Source organism: Aedes albopictus, chromosome 3 (assembly GCF_035046485.1).
Source record: "Aedes albopictus strain Foshan chromosome 3, AalbF5, whole genome shotgun sequence".
NCBI lineage: Eukaryota > Metazoa > Arthropoda > Insecta > Diptera > Culicidae > Aedes > Aedes albopictus.
Window position 1 is genome coordinate 342218701 of NC_085138.1, and position 12145 is coordinate 342230845.

Consider the following 12145-nt stretch of genomic DNA (forward strand, 5'->3'; position numbering starts at 1 on the left):
ACCAAGCGACGTGGTTGACTTTAATTCGTCCGAAGACACTACACTATGTACCTACAGTATGCTCGTTCACATCCAAACGGTCTCTCTCCGGTATGAGTTCGTTAATGTTGTATCAGTATGCACATACTGTCCTCTGGAATTTCTTCTCGCAGATGTCGCACTGGTGTTTCTGATGCTCGCCTCTGTAAACCTCTTCATGTCTGCTCAAATGATTCGCATTTCAATTGAGGCTCTTCATTATGGGACAGCTCGTGGGCTTTGACCAAAATCTTCGTTTGGAACAGTTTGCCGCAGTTATTTTCGTTGTATCTTGGCGTGATTTTTCACGTGAAAATAGTGTCGACGTTTTTTGAGGAAACGTTGATCACAAAGCTTGCATTGGAAGAATTCTACTTTCTCATCGGCATGTTCACTAAGAGTGTGACTGACCAATTTCTTGTGTCGTTTGAACTCAGCCGAACAGAACTCACATCTATTGCTGCTATCTATCGAGCTACTCGGTTGACAGTCCGATTTTATATGTTGCTTGTAGAAGGACGCTACGCGATATTGTTTCCCACATTTCTTGCAAGTGAACGGTTTCACCGAGGTATGTGTAGCATGGTGTCGCTCCAAGGAAGTCAGATTAGCGAAGCTACCGTCACAGATGGTGCATTTGAATGGTTTTATTCCCTTATGAGCGTCCTCGTGCTGTTTAAGATAGCTCAGCGAAGGGCATACTTTGCCACAATGTTGACAGGTGTAGACTCGTCGTGTTCGATTAACAATCCGTTTTTCGCCATCGTTATGGACATCCGCCTGATGGATTTTCCTCGCTGTTGCGCTAGAGAATCCTAAATTGCAGTGCTTACACTTGAACGGCCTTTCATTGGAGTCATGCTTCGCCATATGTTTGTTAAATGCTATCAAATCCCAATACGATTCGCCACATTCTTTGCAATCCAGTGTTTCATCAGCATGTTCGAGAAGATGTGTTCTTAGGTCGTCGTTTGATTCGAAAACCTTTACACAAAGATAGCATTTTTGGCTGTTTGGCTTCCTCAGGTAGATTTTTGGTTCTTGTTTTTTGTTTGGATTCCTAGATTTGTAAGGCTTCCTTGGCTTTTTGGCACAAGATTTTTCTGTACGAGCTGTACTTTGCGCTTTTTCACTTTTCTTCGAATTTGTTTTGTCTTCGCACTCGATTGGTGGGTCATTGGGAACGTTTTCTCTTCTGTTAGCCGAATTCTCTGCAAAACGTGTTGGACCTTCTTCTGATGTCAAAGTGAGACTTTCGTCAGTTTCTTGAGATTGAACTGATGTTTCATCAACAATGGCTGGCGTACTATCTAGCAACTCAACTTCCAGTGTAATAGTTGAAAGTGATGACTGTGAACAGAATAACAAAATTTAGTTCTCCAAAAAATTTGTATACAATATAACGCCGCCGTACCTGTTGTGACTCGATCTGTATGATCGATGGGTTGTTCTGTGTAGCTGTCGAGATACTGAACCACGTTCGTTTTTCTGCCTTCATAAAAGTTTCCATTTTCTTACTAACGCCAGCCTGTTCGGCTATCTCTCTAGTGACGGTCGCCATCAAGTCCAATCGGACCAAACATGGTTGGCAAATGCCGTTGAACAAATCATCGGGAAGTGGCTGGTCTGTTCGGAGTATCGATTGCACCAGTTGTTTAATGTTCTTGTCACCGAGCGTGATATTTTCCCAATTGAGGACGATTTTATTGAAGAGAACAAACTTCAGGCATAGTGAGCAACAGGTGAGACGGATTTTGTGGCATTTACTGTAATGTTGGGAGAAAAAATAGTGATAATAGTGATGATTTTGAGTTTCACTTTCACTCATAGGTATGATTTTAAAAATTTGCCCAGGTGTGCAGAATGGTTAGGATTCGAGGCCTTAACTTAGTTTTGATGGACATTTTTATTTTATAATACCTAACGGTCTGTGGGGGCACCGTGGGTTCAGCTTCTGAAATGAGCTGTAGTGTAGGTCATTGAATCTGGACATGTTGAAATGACATTCTCAGCACTGGCTGTGATTCACATACCTATACTGTCTCCGATCGCTATGTTGAACACTCTTCGTCAATCGGACAGGATCAGTTTATTCAGAAAAAATTGAAAGGGTCCAGCAGGAATAGGGTGACCATATGGAAAACAAGCGAGGGAGGACATTTAGACCAAATTCGGTTGAAAAAGGAGGACATTTGTACAAAAAGGAGGACACTTATTAAAGCAGCAGTAAATACAAAACATATTTTCCTCTAAAAAAGTCACTTTTTTGTATTTGACTTATAATGTATTCAACTGAATAGCATTTGATCAAGAGTATCCAGATTATTCAATAAGCTGAATCGGTCGGGTCAGAAAAATAATTCAAATCTCAAATGACATCATTTCTAGTAAACCTACTGCAACTACTTTTAAAATGCATTTAAATTCTGTATGTCCTTCTTCGAACTGTCATTCTATTCTATTGAGTAATGATAGACCAATAAAAATTAATACTGTGCATTTATTTATTTGATAAGCAAAACAAAAATATAGGAAGCAATAAAATTATTTTATTTTCATAAAAATAATCTCTTCAAATTGGGATCGAAGTAGGCATCGCCGCGATCGGTCGTGTTTTTGTTTTACTTGTCCTATGTTATCCGGAAGCAGACCGCGAGTGATTGACGAAATTTGATGGGCGAAAAAGGCGGATGATTACATTTCGAGAAGAGAACTGTGTTAGCCCAGCACCAGCTGCATCTGACAGAATTTCGTCTAATATTCGGAGCATCGTCGTCGATTTCTGCAACTTTCTGTAATGCGCGTGATTTTCTTTTCTTATCGCGAATCTGTGTAATTAATTACCCTGTGAAAGGTTGTGCCACATGAAAGGTGAAAAAATCTACAATTCACCTATATGCCAGTCAAAATCAAAATAAAATTAAGTGACTTGAAAATAATTTAAAGAAAAGTAAACAATGTACACCCATCTAACGCGTGCTTTAAGGTTGAAGGATTCGTCATTGACATAACCATCATCATCGAAAATTCAAAAGCAGTTTTCTCGTTCAAATCTAAAATTTTCGCAGTGAAAATGTATTCACTGTGTTGCGAGTGGAGAATGAAGTACAGTGAATACATTTTCAATGCAAACATTTAAGTTTTGAGCGAGAAAACTGCTCTTGAATTTTCAATGATGACGATTTTTTCAATGACGAATCCTTCAACCTTAAGGATGACTCAGTTAAATCAGTTGACAGGAGACCGGTAACATCATAAAGACAGTGCCACCTTGGATGAATTTCGTTTATGGCAAGTTCCAAATTACTGAATTCAAGTAACATTGAAGAAAACGGTAGTGTTGCGTGAAGCTATAGTTTTGATGGTGATGGATGATCGTGACAGGATGTTGTAATGGACCTCCGGTTGAAATTTGGTGAGATCAGTCTGATTTTCATTATTTATTATATGTTTTTTATATATTTTATGACAAAATTTAGAGTGCAATTGCGAGGGATAGGTTGTATTTTTTGTTTAATTTCAGAGAGCGAGTAAAGGCGCTTAAGCCTAGGCATAAGGGCCAGGACACGGACCAAATACCTGTGTTTCATCCCAGGAAGCGACGGACCAAGGGGTGACATTAACCTTCTTAGCATCGTCACCCCCATCGATTTTCACGTATTTTGCTTTCTCAAGAGCTGAGCGGTTGGTACGAGATGTCCCCACTCAATGGCTTTATTGTAAAACCAATAACGCTGCACAGTAGGCCTGGCTGCTTTAATGCTTGTAATGCATCTCCGATGTACTGCAAGCATTAATAATGACAAGAAAAATGGTAGAATTAGTCGATTTTATCATTTTCCAGGATTCTTTCAATGAATGGCTGTGTATGTGTAGACTAGACTAGACTAGACTAGACTAGATAAAAATAATCTCTTCAAATTGGGAAAATAGGAAAAATAGCATTATTTCAATCGTTCAACTACCCAATTATTTGTTTTCCGCTGTATAACAGTCGAATTGAAGCAGTAAACGTTGAATAACAAGTAAGCAATGTAGAACAAATCATATACAAATTCACAGCTGCTATAAAACCATCTTATAGTCTATTTGTCTTATAGTCCTGGAATGAAGAACTTCTCATTTTTGATACTTTAACTGCACTCTATTCCAACTTCTGGAGATTTGCCAGATAATTGATTACTATAATTTTATTAAATGTTAAAAAGGAGGACATTTTCGAGGGAAAGGAGGACATTTGATTTTTAATCAAAAAGGAGGACTTGTCCTCCTTTAGGATACCATACCCGAGCAGGGAATGAGAACAAACCTATAACAAATTGAAAACTCATTTTGTTATTGATAACAAAATGAAATCAAAACAAGTTTTCGTTCCTAATTGTTTTTATTTAATATCAAATTGAGATATAATTTTGTTATCATTTCAAAAACTCAATGATAACAAAACTTGATTTCAAAAATCCAAAATAGGTATAATATGCTTTATTAACATTAATTATATTATCAAAATGCTTGTTAAATCTACCTGAGTATTGTACTTACATGTTGACACAAAATTTATAATACCTTTTAAAGTTTTCCCGCGTAGGAAGGATTCATTGTACCTCCGTACAAAAATGATGAATCCCGTGAAGTTTGATACAGTTTTGAAAATTACACAGATATTTATCATACATGAAGAAAATGATGAATGACATTTCACTTATTGTTAGGCCAAACGACTATTATGCCAGCTTATGCCATTTGCATTATGCCAAAAGACTATGCCAAACCCGTTAGAAATAATGTAGTAAAATATTTTTCCAATCGGATGTCTTTTTTTAAATGTCATCATTTTTCCGCGGGTAACGAGGGAAAGAGCTGAGAAGCCGAATGCGACTCAATTCGTTGCTCGATGTCATTTAATTTGAGTCCCGATGCCTGTGGCTCTGGGATGTCGTGAACATCTCCCACATTTGTTTTACTACAGTACATATAATCAGAAGGAAAAGCTGAAATATAATTATACAAAAATATTACGTGCAGTTGTCCTTTGACACCAAATTTACTTTTCTTTGTCACTTCAATGCCCATCAGGGCCCTGTAGCATAATCGGGCTAATAATATTAGCTACAAGTTACAAGTGCTAATATTACAAGTGCTAATAATTTGTGTTGCATAAAGGCTCAATTTTCCACTAATATTATTAGCACTTGTAATATTAGTGACCATGAAAATACAAGTTGTTTTGGTTCATTTATCTGTCAAAATTCAACCGACAGTTCACTATTATTTTGAAATTGCAGTTGATGTTTGTTTATATTCTGCATTGTCCGCGTAACATCCGGAAATAACTTCATTTATTCCGAAGTTTTGCATTCTTTATACGATAGATGAAGAAGAGCATGTGCTGTTTGGATAATTTTCGGCCGCTTTGACGATTTTTTTTTACAAAGTATGGCACTGTAAGTACCTAGATTTTTAGTAAAATGTCCCAAAGACTTAATAGTACTGGGCCCTGTAGCATAATCGGGCTAATAATATTAGCTACAAGTTACAAGTTACAAGTACTAATATTATAAGTGCTAATAATTTGTGTTGCATAAAGGCTCAATTTTCCACTAATATTATTAGCACTTGTAATATTAGTGACCATGAAAATACAAGTTGTTTTGGTTCATTTACCTGTCAAAATTCATCCGACAGTTCACTATTAATTTGAAATGGCAGTTGATGTTTGTTTATATTCTGCATTTTCCGCGTAACATCCGGAAATAACTTCATTTATCCCGAAGTTTTGCATTCTTTATACGATTGATGAAGAAAAGCAGTGCTGTTTGGATAATTTTCGGCCGCTCTGACTAAATATTTTTTTACAAAGTATGGCACTGCAAGTACCTAGATATTTAATAAAATGTCCCAAAGATTTAATAGTACATACTGGTTGAAAAACAATGTATAAAGATTTAGCAACATGTGTTATGCTTCTTGTTAAAATCCGAAGTGATCTGGGATGCAAAAATTGAGTGAATGTATATTGTATATTGTAGCTCTTGATTAGCTTAAGGTGAAACGGGACGCCGTGTTATTTTTCCTATCTTGCCTATCTTTCTAACAATTTGCCTCACGATTTTGAAGATGGTAATCTCGAGTTCTATCGCACTAAAGATGCTGAAAAACAATCAGCATATGCACTGCAAGTGAGCATACACAGTGATAGGTTTTTGTTGCAAAATATGAAGTAGAATCTGAGATTTCCATCTTAGTAGCAACAGAGCAATGGCGGATATTTCCCCGACCGTCCCGTCCGCCCTTAATGATGTGCAATACAAGCAATTGATTCAAATTTATTTCGCATCTGCAACTTTACCTGTGCTTATGCAGTGACCATAATATATAACTTTACCAAGAACCTCCAATCAAAGATGGGTATTGTAGAAACTGTGGAGAACTTGAGAGACTCAGCAGAAATTATATTTTGGATACAAAGTGTACATCAACGCAATTTTCTCTTCAATGAGTTTCGAATACATACTGCCAAATTTAATCGTCGAAAACTGGAATTAAGGTTGACATGTTAGATAAATAATATCTTTTGAGTTCATCAAAATGGTAAATCGATATATTCAAAACTAAATATGACTTCTGCAATACTTTAAATCTAACTTGTAAATTATTTTACAAGACCTTTGAGACTTGTAATCAAAAGTACAAGTCATAGCTAATATTTTATACTTGTAGTTTGTTTATGCAACATACACTTGTAAATTCTACTAATAATATTAGTTCAACCGACTTGCAGTATTGGACTTGTAACTTGTACTTGTAGTATTTTTATGCAACAGAAAATTATAAGTTACAAGCTACAAGACTAATATTATTACTACAATTTTCATTATGCTACAGGCCCCTGGTTGAAAAACAATGTATAAAGATTTAGCTACATGCATAATGCTTCTTGTTAAAATCCGAGTGATCTGGGATGCAAAAATTGAGCTTTTACCTGAAGAGATGAACCAGCCTACACACCAAATTTTTTGAAACGCTTCCAGCACAAAAAAAATCAGCAAAATAAATTGCTGAGTTTCAGCAAAATTTTTGCTGAATTTCAGCACAACGTTGCTGAACAACTGTCAAAATTGCTGGATGGTTCAGCAAGTTGAAAAATAATTGCTAATATTCAGTAAATTCGCATTGCTGAATGAAATCAGCACAAAAAAAAATCAGCAAAGTTTGCTGAATACCAGTAAACAGAATTTGCAGTGTAGGGCTGAAAATCTCTACAATAAAGTAATAATAAAAATAATAGCTTTCACCTACTTTTATATGTCGCAACTCGATTCGAGTTAGTGTATGTATATTGTAGCTCTTGATTAGCTTAATGATGCGAAATACAAGCAATTGATTCAAATTTATTTCGCATCTGCAACTGTGCTTATGCAGTGACCATGATGCATAACTGTACCAAGAACCTCCAATCAAAGATGGGTTTTGTAGAAACTTTGGAGAATTTGAGAGTCTCAGCAGAAATTATATTTTGGATACAAAGTGTACATCAACGCAATTATCTTTCCAATGAGTTTCGAATAGATATTGCCAAACTTAACCGTCGAAAACTGGAATTAAAATTGACATGTTAGATAAATAATATCTTTTGAGTTCATCAAAATGGTAAATCGATATACTCAAAACTAAATATGACTTCTGCAAAACTTTAAATCTAACTTGTAAATTATTTTACAAGACCTTTGAGACTTGTAATCAAAAGTACAAGTCATATAGCTAATATTTTATACTTGTAGTTTGTTTATGCAACATACACTTGTGAATTCTACTAATAATATTAGTCCAACCGACTTGTAGTATTTGACTTGTAACTTATACTTGTAGTATTTTTATGCAACAGAAAATTATAAGTTACAAGCTACAAGACTAATATTATTAGTAAAATTGTCATTATGCTACAGGCCCCTGGACGCAATCAGTGAAGTACTAGATTGAAAGTAGTGAGTTGGATTTTTGTATGGTGAGATGATCAAATCTCCATTCTGCAATGGAGTGCAATCAGTGTAGGTTACATGATTTCTTGACTAATTTTATCCTGTTTGAGCAAAAGTTTGGGTAACTGTGATGTTGTATTATTTATTTCTTGCAACTTCAACAACACAGTTATCCAAACTTTTTCTCAAACAGCATCAAATTAGTCAAGCAATCATATAGCCCACACTGTTTGCACCATTCCATTGCCGAAATGAAGTTTTGTTCATCTCACCATACAAACATCTAGCTCACTACATTCAATCTAGTACTTCACTGATTGCGTCCTGTTAGTTGAATCATGGTATAGCTATGCTGCATATCTATGAAGATATCATATCCGATTTCCATACAATTTTTCTTCGTGTAGGCTCCAAGTTAGAAATTACTATTTATGAAATGTTAATGTTACAATCGATAATACTACGCCATTAATAGCGGCCATATTCTGATGATATCGTATCAAGCAAAACAAGTTTTTAATCACGATATTCTCCTGAATTTAAAATAGAATCTCATTTAAATTTTTACTTATTTATGTAATTTAATGCCCAATAAAATATCAAAATGAATACTAAATTTGTTAATAATTTTTAGTTATTACCCTATAGATATGATAACTCCCTGAGAACTGCGTATGATATCAAGTCGTAAAATGTAGATAACAAAATGAGATATCAATTTGTTATCAATGAGAACTCATTCTGTTTTCAATTAGATATTCCAGTACATTGTTTTGTTTTCATTTTTTGTTATGTTAACACTTAAGTCATACAAAATGAAAACTCACTTTGTTATCAAAATTCGTGATATCTAAGTAACTCAATTTGTTTTCAATTAGTTCTCATTCCCTGCTCGGGTATGGTCACCCTAAGCAGGAATAGGGTGACCATATGGTATCCTAAAGGAGGACATGTCCTCCTTTTTGATTAAAAATCAAATGTCCTCCTTTCCCTCGAAAATGTCCTCCTTTTTAACCCTCTACTTCCCATGGTTGCTCTAGAGCACCATCGATTTTCGGCGAACTCGAGACAAACGGAATCAGATGAATATGATGCAATAGTTTTTAGAATATGATTGTAATCCCATTAGGTAAACCCAACTCCCAACTACTTGTTTCAATAGTGGAACTATTGATAAATAATCAAAATACTATTGATTTACACCTAAGTTTTTTTTTGTTGATTTCGAAAAATTTTACCAATTTGCAATAACTTTTGTTCAAGTACTTTTTTCGGAAACGCATTCTTGGCATAGAAATAGTCGTTCAAAGTCGTGGGAAGGAAAGGGTTAACATTTAATAAAATTATAGTAATCAATTATCTGGCAAATCTCCAGAAGTTGGAATAGAGTGCAGTTAAAGTATCAAAAATGAGAAGTTCTTCATTCCAGGACTATAAGACAAATAGACTATAAGATGGTTTTATAGCAGCTGTGAATTTGTATATGATTTGTTCTACATTGCTTACTTGTTATTCAACGTTTACTGCTTCAATTCGACTGTTATACAGCGGAAAACAAATAATTGGGTAGTTGAACGATTGAAATAATGCTATTTTTCCTATTTTCCCAATTTGAAGAGATTATTTTTATGAAAATAAAATAATTTTATTGCTTCCTATATTTTTGTTTTGCTTATCAAATAAATAAATGCACAGTATTAATTTTTATTGGTCTATCATTACTCAATAGAATAGAATGACAGATCGAAGAAGGACATACAGAATTTAAATGCATTTTAAAAGTAGTTGCAGTAGGTTTACTAGAAATGATGTCATTTGAGATTTGAATTATTTTTCTGACCCGACCGATTCAGCTTATTGAATAATCTGGATACCGTGATTTCGGGTGAAATTGATCAGTGGGGTGAAATTGATCGACTTGAGGGTCATTTTTATTTGTTGAAAATAAAGCTTTAAACTTAAAACAATTTGTAGCAAATGACCATCATCTGGCACAAGGAATATTGAATGATGAGTTACATGTTTTACAGCCAATTAGACACATATTTATGTATAAAATTAAATATCTTTCGAAACTGCGTGCTAGACGAACTTCGAAGACATTTTCAAACTTTTGTTACCGTAGCTGTATCGCACATGGAATGAATATTCGAATAGATGTTTATAGCTGCCAAGTATTCGCTAAACCCGATTTCGTTATCAAAAACTCTATAAATATTGAAACTCATACATAAAATTGTAATTTTCCAGAAGTAATGACAATTTAGTACACAAATTGCATACTTTCAGGCGTTTTCTTTTGATTTATTGAACTTTAAACTTAAATAATTTAGAATTTATCAAACTTGTAAAGGTTTTGCATAGCTTTTCACATTCTGGGGTGGTTAATTCTGTTGAAAAATTGATTTTCAGCACTTACAAAGGCATTTCATTGACTGATCAATTTCACCCCGAAACTAAAATTTCTGATTTTTTATTTTAAATGATATTTATTGCCATAAAATGATTTGCAGTAAAGTTTCAACGTCGTTGACTGATGAAAACCGTGGACGTACTTGTTTTAAAGCATTGAGTTTAACCATATCGATAACTATTTGAAAATTTGAAGCCAAAAACTGTGAAAAGTGATCAATTTCACCCGAAATCACGGTACTCTTGATCAAATGCTATTCAGTTGAATACATTATAAGTCAAATACAAAAAAGTGACTTTTTTAGAGGAAAATATGTTTTGTATTTACTGCTGCTTTAATAAGTGTCCTCCTTTTTGTACAAATGTCCTCCTTTTTCAACCGAATTTGGTCTAAATGTCCTCCCTCGCTTGTTTTCCATATGGTCACCCTAAGCAGGAAGTCCTTTTGTAAGTTATCAGCAACTTGCTCTTTCCTCGAAAAATAGACCGGCTGGATGATCTTTTTTGGATGCATTAACGAATGAAATCAAATCGTATATCAACATGCTTCAGACGTTTATGCTCCCAAGGTTTGCACTTCTATAGTAATGCTCTAACGTATCAACAAGCTATGTTCTGCTAACGACTTTAATCTAATCCCTAACTATTACTCGGGTCAACCAATCTCTCTTACCTTGACGACGGTGAGCCGCGGTTGAAAATGACCGGTTCCCCGTAATCGTTGCCCTCGACGAAATGCTGCTGGCAAATTTCCGCCGTCAGAAAGTCGATATCACCCGCCAAGGGCATTCCCGTTCCCAGCTCGATTGCTTCCTTCCAGCGTTGCGAGAGGAGGTAACTTTGCGGAAAGTGCAGCGCGAAGCATTGCCCCTGCGGGTCGCAGTTCGGTACCACACACGGCATTTATCTTGCCGGTTTCAGTGATGGCGTTTTCACGCTAGTGCTGTTATGGATTGATTACCTGAGAATTGCAAAAAATCGTGGTTGAAATATCCATAAAATTCGGTTTATTTTACGGAAAAATCTTACCTTTTTGAAAACTTATCGGTTTGTTGATTACTGATTGCCACCCACAGAAAGGGAACAAAACAAGCAAAACAAAAACACAAAAACAAAACAAAAAACAAACAGACGATTTAGTACAAATCTAGATTAGCTTTTAAAAAGAGAACAACAGAGAAATGCTGCTCAAAAGTCGATCAGAATGTAAAATTTTCAGGGGGTGACGAAAGGATGGGCGCGAGTTGAGAAGGTTGAAAACGTATTGATTCGTTTAACGTTGCTCAAATAAAAGCTACCTATCCAGCAGGCTCATAATGTATATCTAATATGTATCATAAATCCAGTTTCTCTCTAAATCCCGAGCCAAATGATCTATGTACATACACACACAAGTCTACACAGCACAACTGGAGAACCGTGCTGCGGATTTTCCAGAAGGTGAAATCGTGGAAGATCAAGGGAGCACCATTACGAACGCCTCCATCGCCACCGGCGAGAATAAGTTGGGTAGATTTGGGTAAGCTATACGCACTCAGAGAAACCATTTGATCACAGATGACACCTAGAGGAAGATAAAGGAGCGAAGGAACGTCAAAGCCACTAGCCACGATAGAGTGAGCAAAAATACGAGAAGCCAAAGCCGTAGTCCGTCAGCGCTATTTGGCTTTTGAGAAGGAAGTGAAGCGCCTTAGTGCTACGATGCCCGTAAAAAACGCTGGACAACTATTGATCGA

At 35.6% G+C, this 12145-nt stretch overlaps 1 protein-coding gene across 1 annotated transcript; it reads right to left on the minus strand.

Moving 5' to 3' along the window:
• Positions 1 to 65: 65 nt before the first annotated feature.
• LOC109412034 (zinc finger protein 2) lies at positions 66 to 11523 on the minus strand. Its single transcript, XM_062843119.1, has 4 exons — positions 11439 to 11523; positions 11083 to 11370; positions 1433 to 1784; positions 66 to 1368 (listed from the first exon to the last, which is right to left on the minus strand). The coding sequence occupies exons 2-4, from the start codon at positions 11310 to 11312 to the stop codon at positions 295 to 297; spliced, it is 1656 nt and encodes a 551-aa protein (XP_062699103.1). The 5' UTR covers positions 11313 to 11370; positions 11439 to 11523; the 3' UTR covers positions 66 to 294.
• Positions 11524 to 12145: the final 622 nt, after the last annotated feature.

Excerpts from the sequence above, each read along its gene's own strand:
- LOC109412034 (XM_062843119.1), bottom strand. The coding sequence starts at position 11,312 with ATGCCGTGTGTGGTACCGAACTGCGACCCGCAGGGGCAATGCTTCGCG. Across the intron at positions 1,785-11,082 it reads CGCGGCTCACCGTCGTCAAG|TAAATGCCACAAAATCCGTC; the intron begins GTAAGAGAGATT and ends CCAACATTACAG. Across the intron at positions 1,369-1,432 it reads TACAGATCGAGTCACAACAG|TCATCACTTTCAACTATTAC; the intron begins GTACGGCGGCGT and ends TTCTGTTCACAG.